Source organism: Stylophora pistillata, chromosome 3 (genome assembly GCF_964205215.1).
Source record: "Stylophora pistillata chromosome 3, jaStyPist1.2, whole genome shotgun sequence".
Taxonomy (NCBI): Eukaryota; Metazoa; Cnidaria; class Anthozoa; order Scleractinia; family Pocilloporidae; genus Stylophora; species Stylophora pistillata.
Window position 1 is genome coordinate 9,409,763 of NC_142521.1, and position 15,238 is coordinate 9,425,000.

General features: G+C 42.1%; 1 protein-coding gene across 1 annotated transcript in view; it reads right to left on the bottom strand.

Moving 5' to 3' along the window:
- Positions 1 to 1,533: 1,533 nt before the first annotated feature.
- Positions 1,534 to 15,238, bottom strand: part of LOC111322201 (ankyrin repeat domain-containing protein 27) — a 26,169-nt gene continuing 12,464 nt past the window's right edge. Inside the window, exons 16-34 of the mRNA XM_088754478.1 lie at positions 14,724 to 14,798; positions 14,266 to 14,387; positions 13,170 to 13,252; positions 12,443 to 12,558; positions 11,780 to 11,872; positions 11,527 to 11,635; positions 10,716 to 10,810; positions 10,472 to 10,552; positions 10,001 to 10,084; positions 9,640 to 9,684; positions 8,805 to 8,930; positions 7,454 to 7,654; positions 6,431 to 6,550; positions 5,960 to 6,021; positions 5,362 to 5,458; positions 4,606 to 4,708; positions 3,891 to 4,146; positions 2,543 to 2,615; positions 1,534 to 2,445 (exon numbers count right to left, since the gene is read on the bottom strand). Coding sequence (XP_088610604.1) covers positions 2,308 to 2,445; positions 2,543 to 2,615; positions 3,891 to 4,146; positions 4,606 to 4,708; positions 5,362 to 5,458; positions 5,960 to 6,021; positions 6,431 to 6,550; positions 7,454 to 7,654; positions 8,805 to 8,930; positions 9,640 to 9,684; positions 10,001 to 10,084; positions 10,472 to 10,552; positions 10,716 to 10,810; positions 11,527 to 11,635; positions 11,780 to 11,872; positions 12,443 to 12,558; positions 13,170 to 13,252; positions 14,266 to 14,387; positions 14,724 to 14,798 — 2,079 coding nt within the window. The 3' untranslated portion in view covers positions 1,534 to 2,307. The remainder of the gene's footprint in view (positions 2,446 to 2,542; positions 2,616 to 3,890; positions 4,147 to 4,605; positions 4,709 to 5,361; positions 5,459 to 5,959; positions 6,022 to 6,430; positions 6,551 to 7,453; positions 7,655 to 8,804; positions 8,931 to 9,639; positions 9,685 to 10,000; positions 10,085 to 10,471; positions 10,553 to 10,715; positions 10,811 to 11,526; positions 11,636 to 11,779; positions 11,873 to 12,442; positions 12,559 to 13,169; positions 13,253 to 14,265; positions 14,388 to 14,723; positions 14,799 to 15,238) is intronic.

A 15,238-nucleotide genomic window follows, 5' to 3' on the forward strand; every position in this document is an offset into this window, starting at 1 on the left:
TCAACATGGACTAGGTTACTCAGTTGTCACTAAGTTATGTGAAACCATAAAAGGTCACTGGTATGCCATTTTTTGTGACAACTTTTTTACCTCGTACAGATTGATTGAAGATTTGTATCAGAATAAAACACTGTGTTGTGGGACTTTGCGGTCAGGGCGTAAGGAATTTCCCCGATGTCTCTTTGACAAGGATCGCATAAAGTCAATGAAGAGAGGTGATGTATTTTGGCAAATGAAAGGTCCAGTACTTGCAATTACCTGGATGGATAAGAAGGCAGTGCATGCAGCAGGCACTTACACACAAGCACCTCAAGAGAACCTTCCAGAGGTCAACCGGAAACAAAGAGATGGAACAATTCAACGAATTACCTGTCCCCAGCTTATCTCGTCCTACAACACATACATGGGTGGTGTAGACAAGAATGATCAGATGAAATCCTACTACACCATTCCTGTATCTGGAAAGAAATGGTGGATTAGAATTTTGTTTGATCTTATTGACAGGAGTATTTTCAATAGTTTTATTTTGGAACAGGAGTCACCCAATCATGGAAAGAGAAACCTGAAATCCTTTCGCATTGACTTAGCAAAGCAACTAATTGGTGACTTTTCCTCTCGAAGGAAACGTGGGAGGCCCTCTGATGAGCCATTGTTGTTGTGCAATGTAGAAAGGCACTTTCCTGAGTACCTTCCAACAAATGAAAGTGGGAAGAGAAAGGAAAGAAGGTGTAAAGTATGTTTTGATTCTGGTGTGAGGAAGATGACAAGTTACTTCTGCCCAGAATGTAATGTCGGTCTTTGTGCTGCACCATGTTTCCGCACCTTTCATCAATAATTTTGGCAAGAATCTAAAGTTTCTGACTCTTAACCACAGTTACATTGTGCTAAGTTGATAAAATTATGTTTATTTTTGTAATTGCCAAAGAAATGGTGACTTGGATGCCAAGTTTTGGTTTTGATGGATTGCGTTACTTGTCACATGTCATGACTAGACTTGAAATTTGAACCTTGTAAATAATTGCTTCCATCAAGTTAACTTTTTAAAATATTAAACATAAACACAGGTTTGATTTTGATTATAGCAAGCATTTTTCCCATAAAAAATGGAGGTTCCATAACAATTCAAAAACACTCATTATTATCTTGTGTGACAGTACCTTAGCAAGTGATGTCATCTGACAGGTGTCAGTCAAAGTCTAATATTTTTCCAATCACTTCATAACAAAGAATGGTGATTGGTATACTTGTGTGAGAAATTTCATTATCTTATGTCTTAAGAGGAATATTTTAGCCATTTTAAAAGAATTGTTGGTAGAAAATCCTCTGTGCAGTGAAAATAAATTTGGGCCACAAAGGGTTAAGGAGGGAGAAAAAGTGGCGATGCAACGCGAGTTCACTTAATCCTTCCCATCAATCACTTCGCTAATAAGAAGAAGCGACTGGGTGCTGAAATCTGAAAAGGTGAAAAGGTCAAGGGAAATAATTGATGAGTGACAATTTTTTCATACGTCGACGCACCGTGGGAAACAAACGTTGATAAATTATGATTATTTTATTAATATTTACCATCAGAAAATCTCGACTACGCTAACCTAGAAAAACGATAATCAAACGTATTTTCAGGTATTTTAACAGAGTTATTTCAGTACAAAACTAAAAAGCTCTTCGAAGTTAAGGAAATGAGATTATTATAAGTTGAAAACTTTCTTTCTATTCTTATCGATTTTCTTCCCTTTCACGTTGCATAAATCGTAGATTAGACGAGTCCTTCTTTGAAGGCATTACAATTAATTTAACGTCGCTTTATCCTAAAGCGCTAGCGACACAATAAACTAAGACCCTCGCAAGGAGAATCTTCATTTGGCTTCGCCGAAAGAAAAAAAATTTAAGAACTTATTTTCAAAGAAACATTAACGAAGTACTATTTTTCAGCGAAAAACACAAATGACATGTATATTTCCATTCTGGTTCCATTTCTCGATATTTGTTTTAGTATATACCACAAAAGTGAAGGCGTTTTTCGCGGGCGCTGATTGGCTGGTTGGGAAGTGACAAGCAAGCACTATTCAACTCCGATTAGCCAAAGAGACAAAACTGCGAGTCAAGAGTTTAATTTCCGATCAACTTTCTTATATCGACAAACATCAACTGACTATTTGGTTCTTGTGTGGTATATATTAAAGGAATTATTCAGCTCGTCTCGTGGTGGATATCTACCTCCACTTCGGGGCGACTACTTGTTAAATGTAAATATAAACCCAATGAAATCTGTGTATGTGTGACCTGAAAGCGGTAAGAACATGACTATCACGGGCTGGCATCCTCATTTTCATCTCCGCTACTGACGTCTCCTCCGTAATCTTTATCTTGTTCAATCATTGGTTGGCTGTGATCACGTGTTTGCACTTTACGGAGCGCCGACCGGTTGAAATGCTGAATGGAAAGCTACAAAATAAAGCACAACAGATTTTCGAATTAAATTCTCGGGTCAATCCTACACCACTAAGGGGCACTACATTATTCAAAACATTCAAACATTCACCTGGTGTTTAAGGTACCCATCAATCAGTGGCGAGCTTTTGTCAATCGTTGCAGTCTTCCTCAATGACGTCCGTCTAAAATTCAACAAACCAAGTGGTATATGTTAAAAGTCCTTTAGTAATATTTACCGTTTTCGCGCTATGATTTTGTTAGTAGAGAGACATGACCACAACTCTCAGACAGACAGGAGAAGGCAGAGGAAAGGAAGGAGGCGGAGGAAAGAGAGGAGGCGGAGGAAAGGGAGGAGGCAGAGGAAAGGGAGGAGGCGGAGGAAAGGGAGGAGGCGGAGGAAAGGGAGGAGGCGGAGGAAAGGGAGGAGGCGGAAGAAAGGGAGGAGGCGGACGAAAGGGAGGAGGCAGAGAAAAGGGAGGAGGCGGACGAAAGGGAGGAGGCGGAGGAAAGGGAGGAGGCGGAGGAAAGGGAGGAGGCAGAGGAAAGGGAGGAGGCGGAGGAAAGGGAGGAGGCGGAGGAAAGGGAGGAGGCGGAGGAAAGGGAGGAGGCGGAGGAAAGGGAGGAGGCAGAAGAAAGGGAGGAGGCGGACGAAAGGGAGGAGGCAGAGAAAAGGGAGGAGGCGGACGAAAGGGAGGAGGCGGAGGAAAGGGAGGAGGCGGAGGAAAGGGAGGAGGCAGAAGAAAGGGAGGAGGCGGACGAAAGGGAGGAGGCAGAGAAAAGGGAGGAGGCGGACGAAAGGGAGGAGGCGGAGGAAAGGGAGGAGGCGGACGAAAGGGAGGAGGCGGAGGAAAGGGAGGAGGCGGAGGAAAGGGAGGAGGCGGAAAAAAGGGAGGAGGCGGACAAAAGGGAGGAGGCGGAGGAAAGGGAGGAGGCGGAGGAAAGGGAGGAGGCGGACGAAAGGGAGGAGGCGGAGGAAAGGGAGGAGGCGGAGGAAAGGGAGGAGGCGGAAAAAAGGGAGGAGGCGGACAAAAGGGAGGAGGCGGAGGAAAGGGAGGAGGCGGAGGAAAGGGAGGAGGCGGAAAAAAGGGAGGAGGCGGACAAAAGGGAGGAGGCGGAGGAAAGGGAGGAGGCGGAGGAAAGGGAGGAGGCGGACGAAAGGGAGGAGGCGGAGGAAAGGGAGGAGGCGGACGAAAGGGAGGAGGCAGAGAAAAGGGAGGAGGCGGAGGAAAGGGAGAAAACGGAGAAAAGGGAGGAGGCGGAGGAAAGGGAGGAGAAGGAGGAGAAGGAGGAGGAAGACGAGGAGAAGCAGGAGGAGGAGGACTGCTTCTTAGCCTATTCACAGCCAGTCTCTTAAGCGAGGAAGCTCGCGTAACGGTAGAGGCGCGCGGGGCAAACGTGCACGAAGAGCCCGGGATAAAACGAAAATGGTTCTGAAAACAGACCAACGTAGGTCTCACCTATCAAAAGACTTGACAGCCTTTCCAATGTCTTGAAGCCGTTCGACATCGCCTCTTTCCAATCTCTCAAACAATTTGTTGAGTCTCTCGTGCGAAGGAAGAGAAATGTCTCCAGGCTCACTTGTGGGCAGCGCGGTCGACGTGGGACCAGTAGAACTGGTAACAGGTAACGGCTGTTTGGCAACGTTCCCTCCGATGTGGGCTGGGATTGAGTTTGATCGGGTCTTGAGTAGAGCTGAGTTTGAATCTTTTTTACCTGAATCAAGGCAAACCAAAATGGAACTGAAAATATCATTGAGTTAATGGTTGGCGCCCAAGCTTTAAGGTAATGGTAAAGTTATGTCTCAGTTACGAGTTAACCTTGCCTGGCCCGACCGCTTACTACTACGTATGCTGCTTTTGAAGCCAGAGTTTCTCCAAATTCATGGCCAAACTCTCCTAACTTTCCTAGGAAAATACTTGTTTCCATTTTGTCTCCTACTAATTCTGCTAGATAAGCTAACGACTCAAAGGCGGTTTCGACTTAACCGTTATGCTTTCTAAGCTGTTTTCCTTCACTAGAAATCGTTTTCAAAACCCTTTTTACACCCACTAAGGATATTCATAACATCTTGCTGAGTTCGTCTTCCATCAAGACGCGTAGAAAGACTCGCTCCGTACCTAGAATTAACGACTTCAAACCCAGTAAGTACTGAAGAAGTATGTATATCCCTACCCTGTTCGTATGGCGAGTTGTGGCTGCTGTAACTTAGTCTCTTCGTCCGAGCATCGAAGCTGATACCACTCGCTTGGTCCAGAGCACGTATGACGTCATCACGCTGACAGATAGTGAGAAAAGTGTCGACTTCAACTAGTTTATTGAAGTCTGCATATAACGTCGAAAAAAGTTCAAGTTGGAACGTTCTAATGAAGAAGTATTTCATAAATGGTCTAATCATAGCTAAACGTGATGTATGCATGTATGTATTTACGAATATGTATACAATGTAGCCCAGTTTAGCAGTTCGTTAGTTTAAATGGGGCCCTGTGAACACCCCCCCATCCCACCCCAGGGGAGGACATCCACCACACAGTAATCTCGTGCGTGGGAAATTGGCGTCTCCTACCCCTAACCCTGCAGGAGACGGGGCCTACGGTTTATTCGTCCTTATCCGAGAAGACTAGAATATCTATCCATTTCTTTATATCATAGAAAGGTAGCAAATTCTCCTCAGTTATTTTAGGACCATGAGTATTGGTCCGGCCAGGGCTCGAACCCTTGACCTTCCGCCCAATAAAATCCGGCGCTCTAACCAATTGAGCTAGCCGGGGGGCCTATAGTGTTCGTTTTTTTTTTTTTTCTTGCATGGTGCAACTAGGGGTAGATCTCCTCCCCTTGGATGCAGGTTTATCGCAAGATGCACCCTTCCCCCCCTACATTTTATCAAGTTCTCTGACAGTTTGCTTGTAGCCATGACATACAAGTACGTACTTGAGCATATTGTAAAGGAGTCAGCTGCTTCTTATTCCTTATCGTCACCGACGCGTCGTTCTCGAGCAACAAATTCACAAGTTTGACATAATTAAACCTAGAAAAGGATAGGAAAAGTCACACAGCGAATAGCGTTCAGCAGAGCAGCTGTGCTAAGTTTGCCATTACTGTGTATTCAAGATTGCAAGAATGCACGGGCAAGATTACTTTATTCCTTGATTGCATCAACTATAGTGAAAGAATGTTTAAACGATCAGGATTAAATTGACTCAGTTTGTCGTCCAGTTCCGACACATGACAAGTGCGCCACTACAGAATGAAAAACCATTGACAATTTCAGTTTCCATCAACATTTAAAACCTCTGGATTAACTAACCCCGCCACTGAATCGATTAAAAACAAAGGCAATCCACGTCTCTAGAACATAGTAATGCTCTGGAATGACTGCAGCCACGAAATCGTCAACACATGACACAAGAAGGCGAGACTGAAAAAGGGCATTTTGCTCTTGAAAAGCACCCCTAAGATAACATTGATACGGGCGTTTTTCCTTAGTAATCACAAAACTCAGGAGCGAGTTTGGTAGACAATGCCATACCTGGCTGCTACGTGCAGAGGTGTATTTCCCTGGTCATTTAAGAGATTCACGTTGGCGCCGTGCTGTATCACAATATGAACAGATCAGGAAAGTTAGATTAATCCTGTCTCCCGAGAACTGATAAATAATTCTCCCATGAAGCTTCAGCGAGTTTCCTTACCACTGAATTCTGAGAATTCGTTATTATATAAAAATAAAGCATTACCAACTGATAATTTTATCTATTCTCGCCAACTATATAAAAAGACGGACGTCGTTCGTTTCGTGGTAGACAGTTAAATGAGCTTGTGCCATCCACTGAAAAAATGTTCAATAACAGTTAGATCATAAAAGAAAATCTTGGAATAATAGTTTGCAAGGATAAACAAACACCAAGTAAGTCAGAATAAACCGAAAATGGACCGAAAATGGACCGAAAATGTTGAAGTATGGACGAGATTGACACGGATTGTTGATAACATTCTGACGTACCCCTATGAGGACGCTAGCAGGATCCAAATGTCCGGCGAAGCAGCACAGATGCAAGGGGCTGTTGCCTTTGTAATCTTTAATGTTAATTTTAGCCTTGTTACTTAAAAGAAGACCGGCCACCTGATAAAGATGGAAATAAGAAATAATAATAATGATGATAAAAAAGAGGCATATAAGGATGATCATATACGAAGTAAAGTGAAAGAGATCTCTAAATGTTTCCGTTACATTATACACTCGCAACTCCGGAAAATGTTTCGAAAAGGACACCTCGGATAGTTTATTCAAACGTTTATAGTACCTTCAAGAGCTACACAAACCAAATAACATATTAAAACGGCAAAACAAAAAGAAATAAAAACGGGTTCTCGCCGACAGTCGAATCCATGAACTTTCTAAGTTTGTAAAAGAGAACGCTTGAGGTTGTAACTTCAGCACCATAGGAAACTGGTGTAGAGAACAGTATGGAGAATATACATACTGATGTTAGGGTATAAAGGGTAAAAATGATTCTGTCCAGCTAGCTAAAGGGCTCGACAATGCTACGTAAATAAAGGCTGATAGTTTCGAAAGAAACTGTTTGAGGCTGCGTCGGTGGGAGTAACGAAATAATTTGGATATATCAACAAAGTTGAAATGGTAAATTGGCCACCGTAATGATTACAAAAGCTGACGTTTCGAGCGTTAGCCCTTCGTCGGAGCGAATAGAGGAATTGTGGGTAGTGTGTGCTTTTAAAGGCAGAAAATGGAGCTACGTTGTTGGTGGGTGCATGGCAACGAGAAAAACATGAATAAATTAGTGGAATGAAAAGCGTTCATTGATCCCTGTGGGATTTAGACTGCCGGTTTGAAAGATGAGCTTTTGTTCAAGATTTTTACGGCTTTCCGTGCCACCTAAGTGCAAGGAAAGACCGCAGATTGCCATATGTTGCTTAAGCATATGGCCAATTTACCATTTCAACTTTGTTGATATATCCAAATTATAATGCTACGTAAAGATCGTAATACTATTCATAAACATACCCTCGGGTGATTGTACTGACAGGCGAAATGTAAAGGCGCTCGCATCTGGGTGTAATTCTTCGCATCAGTCTGAGCTCCTCGCCGTAATAACAAGTTCGTCATTTCTTCGTATCCCCTGATAGCTGCAAAGTGAAGCGGCGTGTTTCCTTCGCCATTCTTAACATTTGGATGAATAATCCTCTCTGCTGCTTGCCTCGATCTCTGTCGAAGAATTTACAAAGAACACAATTGAAGTTCACATCACCCACTGTGGCACATGAGTATGCTGGCTGTGATACAAGCTTTGCAGAAAGCCCGATTTTGAGAGCCAACAAGGATTTAGAGGCCTATGCAGCAGACCTCTCCTCTCCATTTTAGCTTAACCGAAGTCACGCAAAAGAATACGGCAAATCGGAGCAAAAAACAAAATAGCTGCTATTAATAATTTTTCTCCCTTCACCGCACACCTTCCGTGACTCTCGCTCAGCTCGCGCTTTTCCTCTTTGCTTAAAAAGAAAAGGAAGAGACTGCTACGGGGGCAACGGACTTAGTGCTTCCATTAACTGACCATCAAAGAAAGTTTTGGAGACGAGTCGGGGAGAGTTTTGGCGAAAGGGTCTGGCATCCTCATTTTCAGTACTAGACCCCCTTCCGCGCAGACCTCTCGCTCGCCTTGCTCAAGGCCTCATACTCAGTTTCCCGCGAGTGCAGAATTGCTCGTACCCAGGCACTAATGATGCGGACCTGCTTGCAGGCTAAAACTGGCCCGGTCGAACAAACTGACGATCAAAGAAAGTTTTACACGAGATCTTAACAGCATAAACCCTTCGGCGAGATCCAGCACAATAGCACGCGCTGAAAATTTTAAGTCAAAACAATATTATCTAAGAAATGAACGTCAGAAACTGTTCAGAGTTCTCGACGTTTGTATGCCTGGGGCAGACAAAACTTTCTTTGATGGTCAGTTAATGGAAGCACCAAGTCCGTTGACTGCGTAGCAGTCTCTTCCTTTTCTTTTTAAGCAGAGGAAAAGCGCGAGCTGAGCGAGAGTCACGGAAGGTGTGCGGCGAAGGGAGAAAAATTATTAATAGCGCCTATTTTGTTTTTGTAGCGTACTCCCGCCACCATTATGTCGCATTTGAGATGTGGTCTATTCTAATTATGTCTGGGGATTTTTTTCCAAATGAACTAACTTGGTAAAACGACAGTGAATTCTTCGATGTTGCTTTTTTGTTTCATACCAGTGTAAGAATAATTCCTCCATATTTCTTTCATGTCCTCGTGTATTTAGTGCTGAACACGTGACTTTCTAAGTCAAACGCAATGTTTAGAGAAATTAATACAGTATCAAAATCTCGATCAAGTGACATGCCTTCTGCCACTTGCTGCACTTGTCACACTGACACAAAGGATGACAGAGGTCTTGATCAGAGCGAGGCTGCTCGCCCCCGTCCTCCTCGTCTTCTTCGTCGTCGCTCAGACCAAGCCTATACCGAACCTGAAAGAGAACAGTTATTTAGACAAAATCCCTTGGAACTGATAGAACTACATCACATAAACCACCAAGGAACAAGGCTGACTCAAAATGAAGACAAACAAAATGGACTGATTAATATGGAATTGAAGCATTCAAGCTCTTCTCTGCAACAGTTTGAAAACTCGGGTTTAAATTCGAGTTGGAAACTTTGAAAGGATAAATAACGTACGCACCCAGACGTACGCATTAAGGTCATGAGAATAAAAAACGTGATCACCAACTAAAGAAGCTCTTGATTGATGTCTGGGTGCAAAGGGTTAAGATACTAACAAACCGACCACGGCTTCGGGCGGGTTGGCTCTCACACTACTATCAGCCTTGCGTGACGCGCCTTTCTCCGCCCGCGGGAAGATTGGAGACGAGTCGGGGAGAGTTTTGGCGAAAGGGTCTGGCACCCTCATTTTCAATAATAGACCCCCTTTCGCGCAGACCTCTCGCTTGCCTTGCTCAAGGCCTCATACCCAGTTTCCCGCGAGCGAAGAATTGCTCGCGCCCAGGCGCTAATGATGCGGACCTACTCGCAGGCTAAAATCGGCCCGGTCAAACATACAATTGTGGTAACGTTCGCTCGTCAGTGAGTGGAACTTTTCGGTTTCAAACTTGTGTATTTTCTGAAATTCAATCTCAGTTCGTTTACCCTCTACATACCACAGTATGAGTGCTTTCTTACCAGTTCTACATCGCCATTAGCAACTGAACGAATAAATCGGTCGATCTTTGGAAAAAAAAAGAATAAAAGATACAGCAATAAGCTAGCTGCTAAAATAATCGAACATTGTTGTATATTTTCTTCAAAAAATGTCATTGGAAGATACATGGGTTTCTAGCGATATGATTGGTTGCATATGGGTGGCTTACGAGGATTTGAACTTTCTTCTTTCTTTCACCCGTACGATTTCTGAGTCGGATTGTGGGAGGTTTTCGTGTGAAAGGAGTAATGATTATCAGATGGACTGAGCGTAAGCGTTCTTTCTTTACAGAGGCTTAACATTCAAATGGCCATTTCTCAATATCTGTAAATTCGGGTTTACCTCCTTAGTTTTTTCCTGATCCTCTGAAACAGCGTTTGGAAACTCCTTGGAATGAATAAGTGGCCTTTCCACGACTGAGTTGGACTAAGAACAACAACAACAACTATCAAAGACGCAACGAAATAATTAGGAGCTTCTCTTAAATTGTACTTGTTGCATTACCACTGGCCAATATTCAATTAGACGGACAAACCGATTTGTAAGAGCTTTGGTTTTCCTATCTGTTCCCTACGCGATTGCAGTCTGTTACTATACTACGGTGTTGTATCAGGAGCCCACAGCCATCGTGGTCAGCGGTCAGCGGATTGACACTACGTAGTACAGTAGTCTGTGATAATCGGTAAACTAATATACCTTGGAAGGCTGTTCGTGTCATTATAGCTAATTGCAGAGGTTGATTAAGTACAAAGATTTGTGGAATAAGATACTAAAATAAACGTCACCATTAGACAAGAACAGGTGCACGCTTACTCTCTCCTCCGGATAAGATATTGCTGCGTGTTCTTGCTCTTCGCAGGCTAACGCTTGTGCTTCAAGGAGTATCTCGGTGACCTGCCGATTACGTATGTTCCAGAGAAACGGAGTTAACGGAAACAAGTTTTAACCAAAAGCTCGCACAAAACCAAGCCAGGAGAAAACAAGAAGCGGGCATAGTACTCCTCTATTGCCATTCCTCTTTCAGAATTAAAAAAAGCCACGATGAATCGAGAATTACCTTTTTATTATGGGAGCTGTCCAACGGAGTCGCTTTGTCTTTGTTTCGAGCCTCCAGTGAAGCGCCATTCTCAAGCAAAAGCGGAACAAGTTCAGCTGACAAAGAAAAACAAGCGGAAATGAATGAAGAAATGAAAGAATGTGAAAGTAAAATATACTCCAGATAATCGAGCGATTTGATAGCCAACTAATCGAAAAAATGGAAGCAGACCTGAGTTCTTTAAAGCTTTCACACTTCTCATGTAAGAGGTACATATGACAGATATTCTTTTTTATCTTCCTTCCTCTCGCCCCCATTTCATTTCATTTCATTTCATTTCTTACATTTGATCAGTAGAGATTTGCTGAAGCAAAAGCATATAAAAAAACCAGGAAAGATTTATTGCTGCTCGACGTTTCGGAATCATCATGACTCCATTATCAAGGGACTAGTTAACTAGCATGCAACTAAGAAAAGGTACAAGATAAGCATAAATTACAAAAAACGGCCTAAACAAACACCTTGGCGCGGATGGAATCTGTTTGCACGTTCAGTGTTGGTTTACGCATGCGAATGTCTAACATTTCTTTAACGAGGCAATCAAATTTGCCGCAATATTTCGTGATGATGTGAAATTGCTCAATGAATCAATAAATCTTTCCTGTTTTTTTTTCTTTTTATACACTAATTTCTTGCAACGTTTTTTGGGGGAAAGGGAGTACTTTCAAGTAACTAATTAGAGATGAATTACAAGATTTCTGTTTGTTATGCTGAGTGGATCGTGAGAGAGCGGATCGTAACGACTACTTTTGCTACTCATTTAAAGCCTTACCATAACCCCAACGAGACGCCAAATGCAACGGTGTGTCTCCGTGTTCATTGGCAGCGTTCACCTTGAGCACGTCCAGTGACGTGTCAAAAAATATCAGCGCCTTTGTACACTATAAGGAAACATCACATTAATTCTTCGTCGTTGAACGAAACTTTGCTCCAAGACGCGATAACAAAAGAAATCGTAAGCTAGTGAAGGACGGTTATGAAGAATCTGTCGATCACCTCGAAAGTTAAAAAAAAAAATCCCTCACCTTCTCGTGTCCATTCGCTGTGCATAAGTGTAGAGGCGTATTGCCATCGTTGTCGGGAGCGTTTACATCAGCTTTGTAATGCATCAGTACCAACTTAAACAAGAATGTTTAAAGTAAAAAGAAAAAACATATATATAAAAACCGGTGTGACGACTTTTCTTGTATAGCACAATCAAATGCTGCAAAGTTAAAATTCCTGATTTATCTCTTCGCTTTTCTCGCACGAAACCAAGCGTAATTTGGTTTTAATACATTTTTCAGTCCTCTGAGAGACCGTTGAACGCTCGAAATAAACAGTGACTGGGTTTGCTCTTTATCGTGGTGGTAAAGCATGTATGTTTCAGTGTCGTTCGGAACTGTGCTTTCTGGAACGCAAGTCTTTAGAAGCTGTGGCCCTGCCATAGAAACACACGAAGGCCAGCCCCACCATCCCCAGGACGGGCATTGAACAACGTTCAAATCACCTATCCTTTCAAAAAGCACTCGATTACAAAAACCTCTCATGATTCAAATGCGCAGGCCACTTGGTGCAAAGTCGATAGGTGGACTTAGATATGGGTTCACTACAGTGTCTATCCTGACTTCCAAAAGATACAATTGTTACAAACTGAAACCTCTAGTTCGCTATTGCCAGCAAAGTAGAGATAAATATTTCCTACTCACTGCAGCGCTGCTGTGTCCCCGCTGACAGGCCAAATGCAGGGCTGTTGTTCCGTTATAGTCCATAGCATTTACCACAGCACCTCTTTTGATCAGTTTGTACATCAAGCTAGAGTGACCTGTTGATTATCAATAAAGAACATCACAAATAATCCGAACCAGTTCCCTTTCTCACCAAGCTACTTTGTTTCGATGTAGTCACCTAGGCAACCTGATCCGGAATGAAACGAGCGATCTCGCACGCTATTCGTAATATGGTGCAAGACTCTTCTACCAACACGCTTAGACGATACCTGTTCCCTATAACCTCAGGCACAAATCAGACCAGTTGTATCTTTACAGAAACGTTACTACCTGTAGAACGAAGCGCACGGAAGACTTTTTAACTTTTAAGTATTTTTAACAAATGTGATGTATGTTCTGTGTAGTGTATATAACTTCTACTTAATGTATACAGAAATGTACATAGTCGTTCTTATTAAGTTTCATTGCATCATAACTCGTTAATTCAGTAAGTTGCTGCAAGAGAGTTTAATAAACTACTATTAGTATTATTATTATTATCATTAGATAGAAAATCACGTACTGTACGAGATAATTACTAACGCAATTTGGCAGTTCGCAAGACACAAGAGAGAAGTAACTTGGGTCGAGGAGAGGGCATAAGAAGAAACAATAAATAAACTATTCACCATTATAAACAAAGAAACCCAACTCAATCCTTACTCACCGTACTCAGAAGCCACATGCAGCACGGTTCGTCCAAGATCATCTCTAGAGAACACTGTCACTGCAAACGGATCATGGCGTTTGCTACAAAAAAGACGATTATGTTATTTTCATCTTAACAGTTTTTTTTGTTAGGAATACATGTAAATTTCTTACTCCTCCACCCATCCTCAACCTAATTACCATCATTCTTGAAGTTTTTACTGTAATACCGTAACAAGCCAGCCCAAAAGGCAATTTCCGAATTACTTTTGGCCTCTTTTTCAAAACGAGGCCTGGTGCTCAACCATTCTTGTGAAAATGAGTTGCATTCATTTGCATGTGAAAGAAAACTTATAATCATATGAAAGGATGAGCACCAGGACTCGTTTTGAAAATGGGGCCAAGGGTAATTCGGAAATGGGCTATTTCGTTAACCCTTTAACTCCCAAGATCTGGCTTTTAATTCTCCCTTCTAGCTACTACACATTTCCTTGTTAATTAGTAATGAGAATTCAGTGTTAGATCAAAATAACTTCTAGTTAAGTTTGAGTTATTCTCATCACCTATTTGCTGGATAATGTATGGATATGATGGGGAGAAGTTACATGTTAATCACTTCCGGTTGTTAAAGGCTTGAGAGCCCTATTTAGCTCACTATTTTCGGGGAGCAAAAACGCCATTAATGTTTGTTGCGACTAAGCTCTTCGTCCGACATGAAAGAAGAAATTCGTTTACGCGTTTGTCTGCTGCATCAATATCTCGGTGCGCTGATAGAGTTTTCAGAACCCTTCCTGTGCAGTGCGTTAATTTTGAAAATGATAGAGGTAGCAGCTGAAATTTCGAGTTCCTGAAATTTGGCGACAGCTGACTGCTATTGTTTTAACACGACTGAACATTTCATGATATTCTGTGGTGATCCCACGATTCCACAATGCCACTTAAGCTCACTTTACTACCGATTGAATTAATAACTTTTATATTGCAGTATCGCTGTTTTGAGTTGAGCGGGGCGTTGACAAAGAGAACAAGCCTCTATGGGGATTGCTAGTTTAGGGATTTATCCTAGAACGATATTTTTTTATTTTACTTTCGCCACTTTACAGCGAAGTGTTTACCTGCTATGTAGCTTTTCGCACTTGTCACAAGCACACAGAGGGTGACAGAATTTTTCATCCACAGGTTCTCTCCCACTCGATAACAGCTTTTCTACTTCTTCTTCGTTTCCGCTTGAAGCAAACTAAAAGACACGGGAAATGAAAAGAAACAAGAAATGATTGTTATTGGATTACTTTCATGAGACACTATACACATGTTTAGCTTTAATTGTCCCTATCGATGGTGTCTCATTTGGAAATCTAATCTGACTCGAAATGGTTTCTAATGGAAAGAAGTGCCTTAATACACTCTCTAAATTGTCCAAGATGGGAAACTCTCCAGCTGACAGTTGGCAAACCATTTCCCAGCTATGTTTTACGTGTCTTTGAGATGTTCTTGTTATAGTACCATTTCTTCATTGCAGGGAGCACTTAAAGATTTTTCCACCAACTTGAAACTTACGACCCTTAACACTTACCTCAAACAGTTTCTCGAGAGCTGTCACCTTGTCTGCTCCATCAGTTTCCCTGACAAGCCAAGGAGATGAAATCTTCTGTACGGAAAATAGGAACGGAGAATTTAGACTACAACAAAAATAATAAGCTGACACAGATCCTTAAAGTCATGATAATACATGGAACAGTAAGATAACTTATTAACTCAAGCCAGATAAAATGGCAAAAGCAAGTTCGTTTCCCATAAATTAAACGTTGTGCTTAGAGAGCCCGAGTCCTATAATTTGCAACAGCAAACTCGGTTAGTCAAAACCGCACATTTCACCGCGAATCATATTGGGAAGGGAAAAGTATTTTTCCTGTAATTTCGGTGAAAAAAACAAAAGCAAAAACAAAAACCAAAAAAAAAACAAAAAGGAGAAACATCTCTGAAGATCTTTTTTTATCAAAAAATTTGCAGTTGAAAAAGGCGGTTTCGTTCCACTCAGTGGACAGAAGACATGTTATTTGGCACGTTTATCGATTATCCTATGATTTC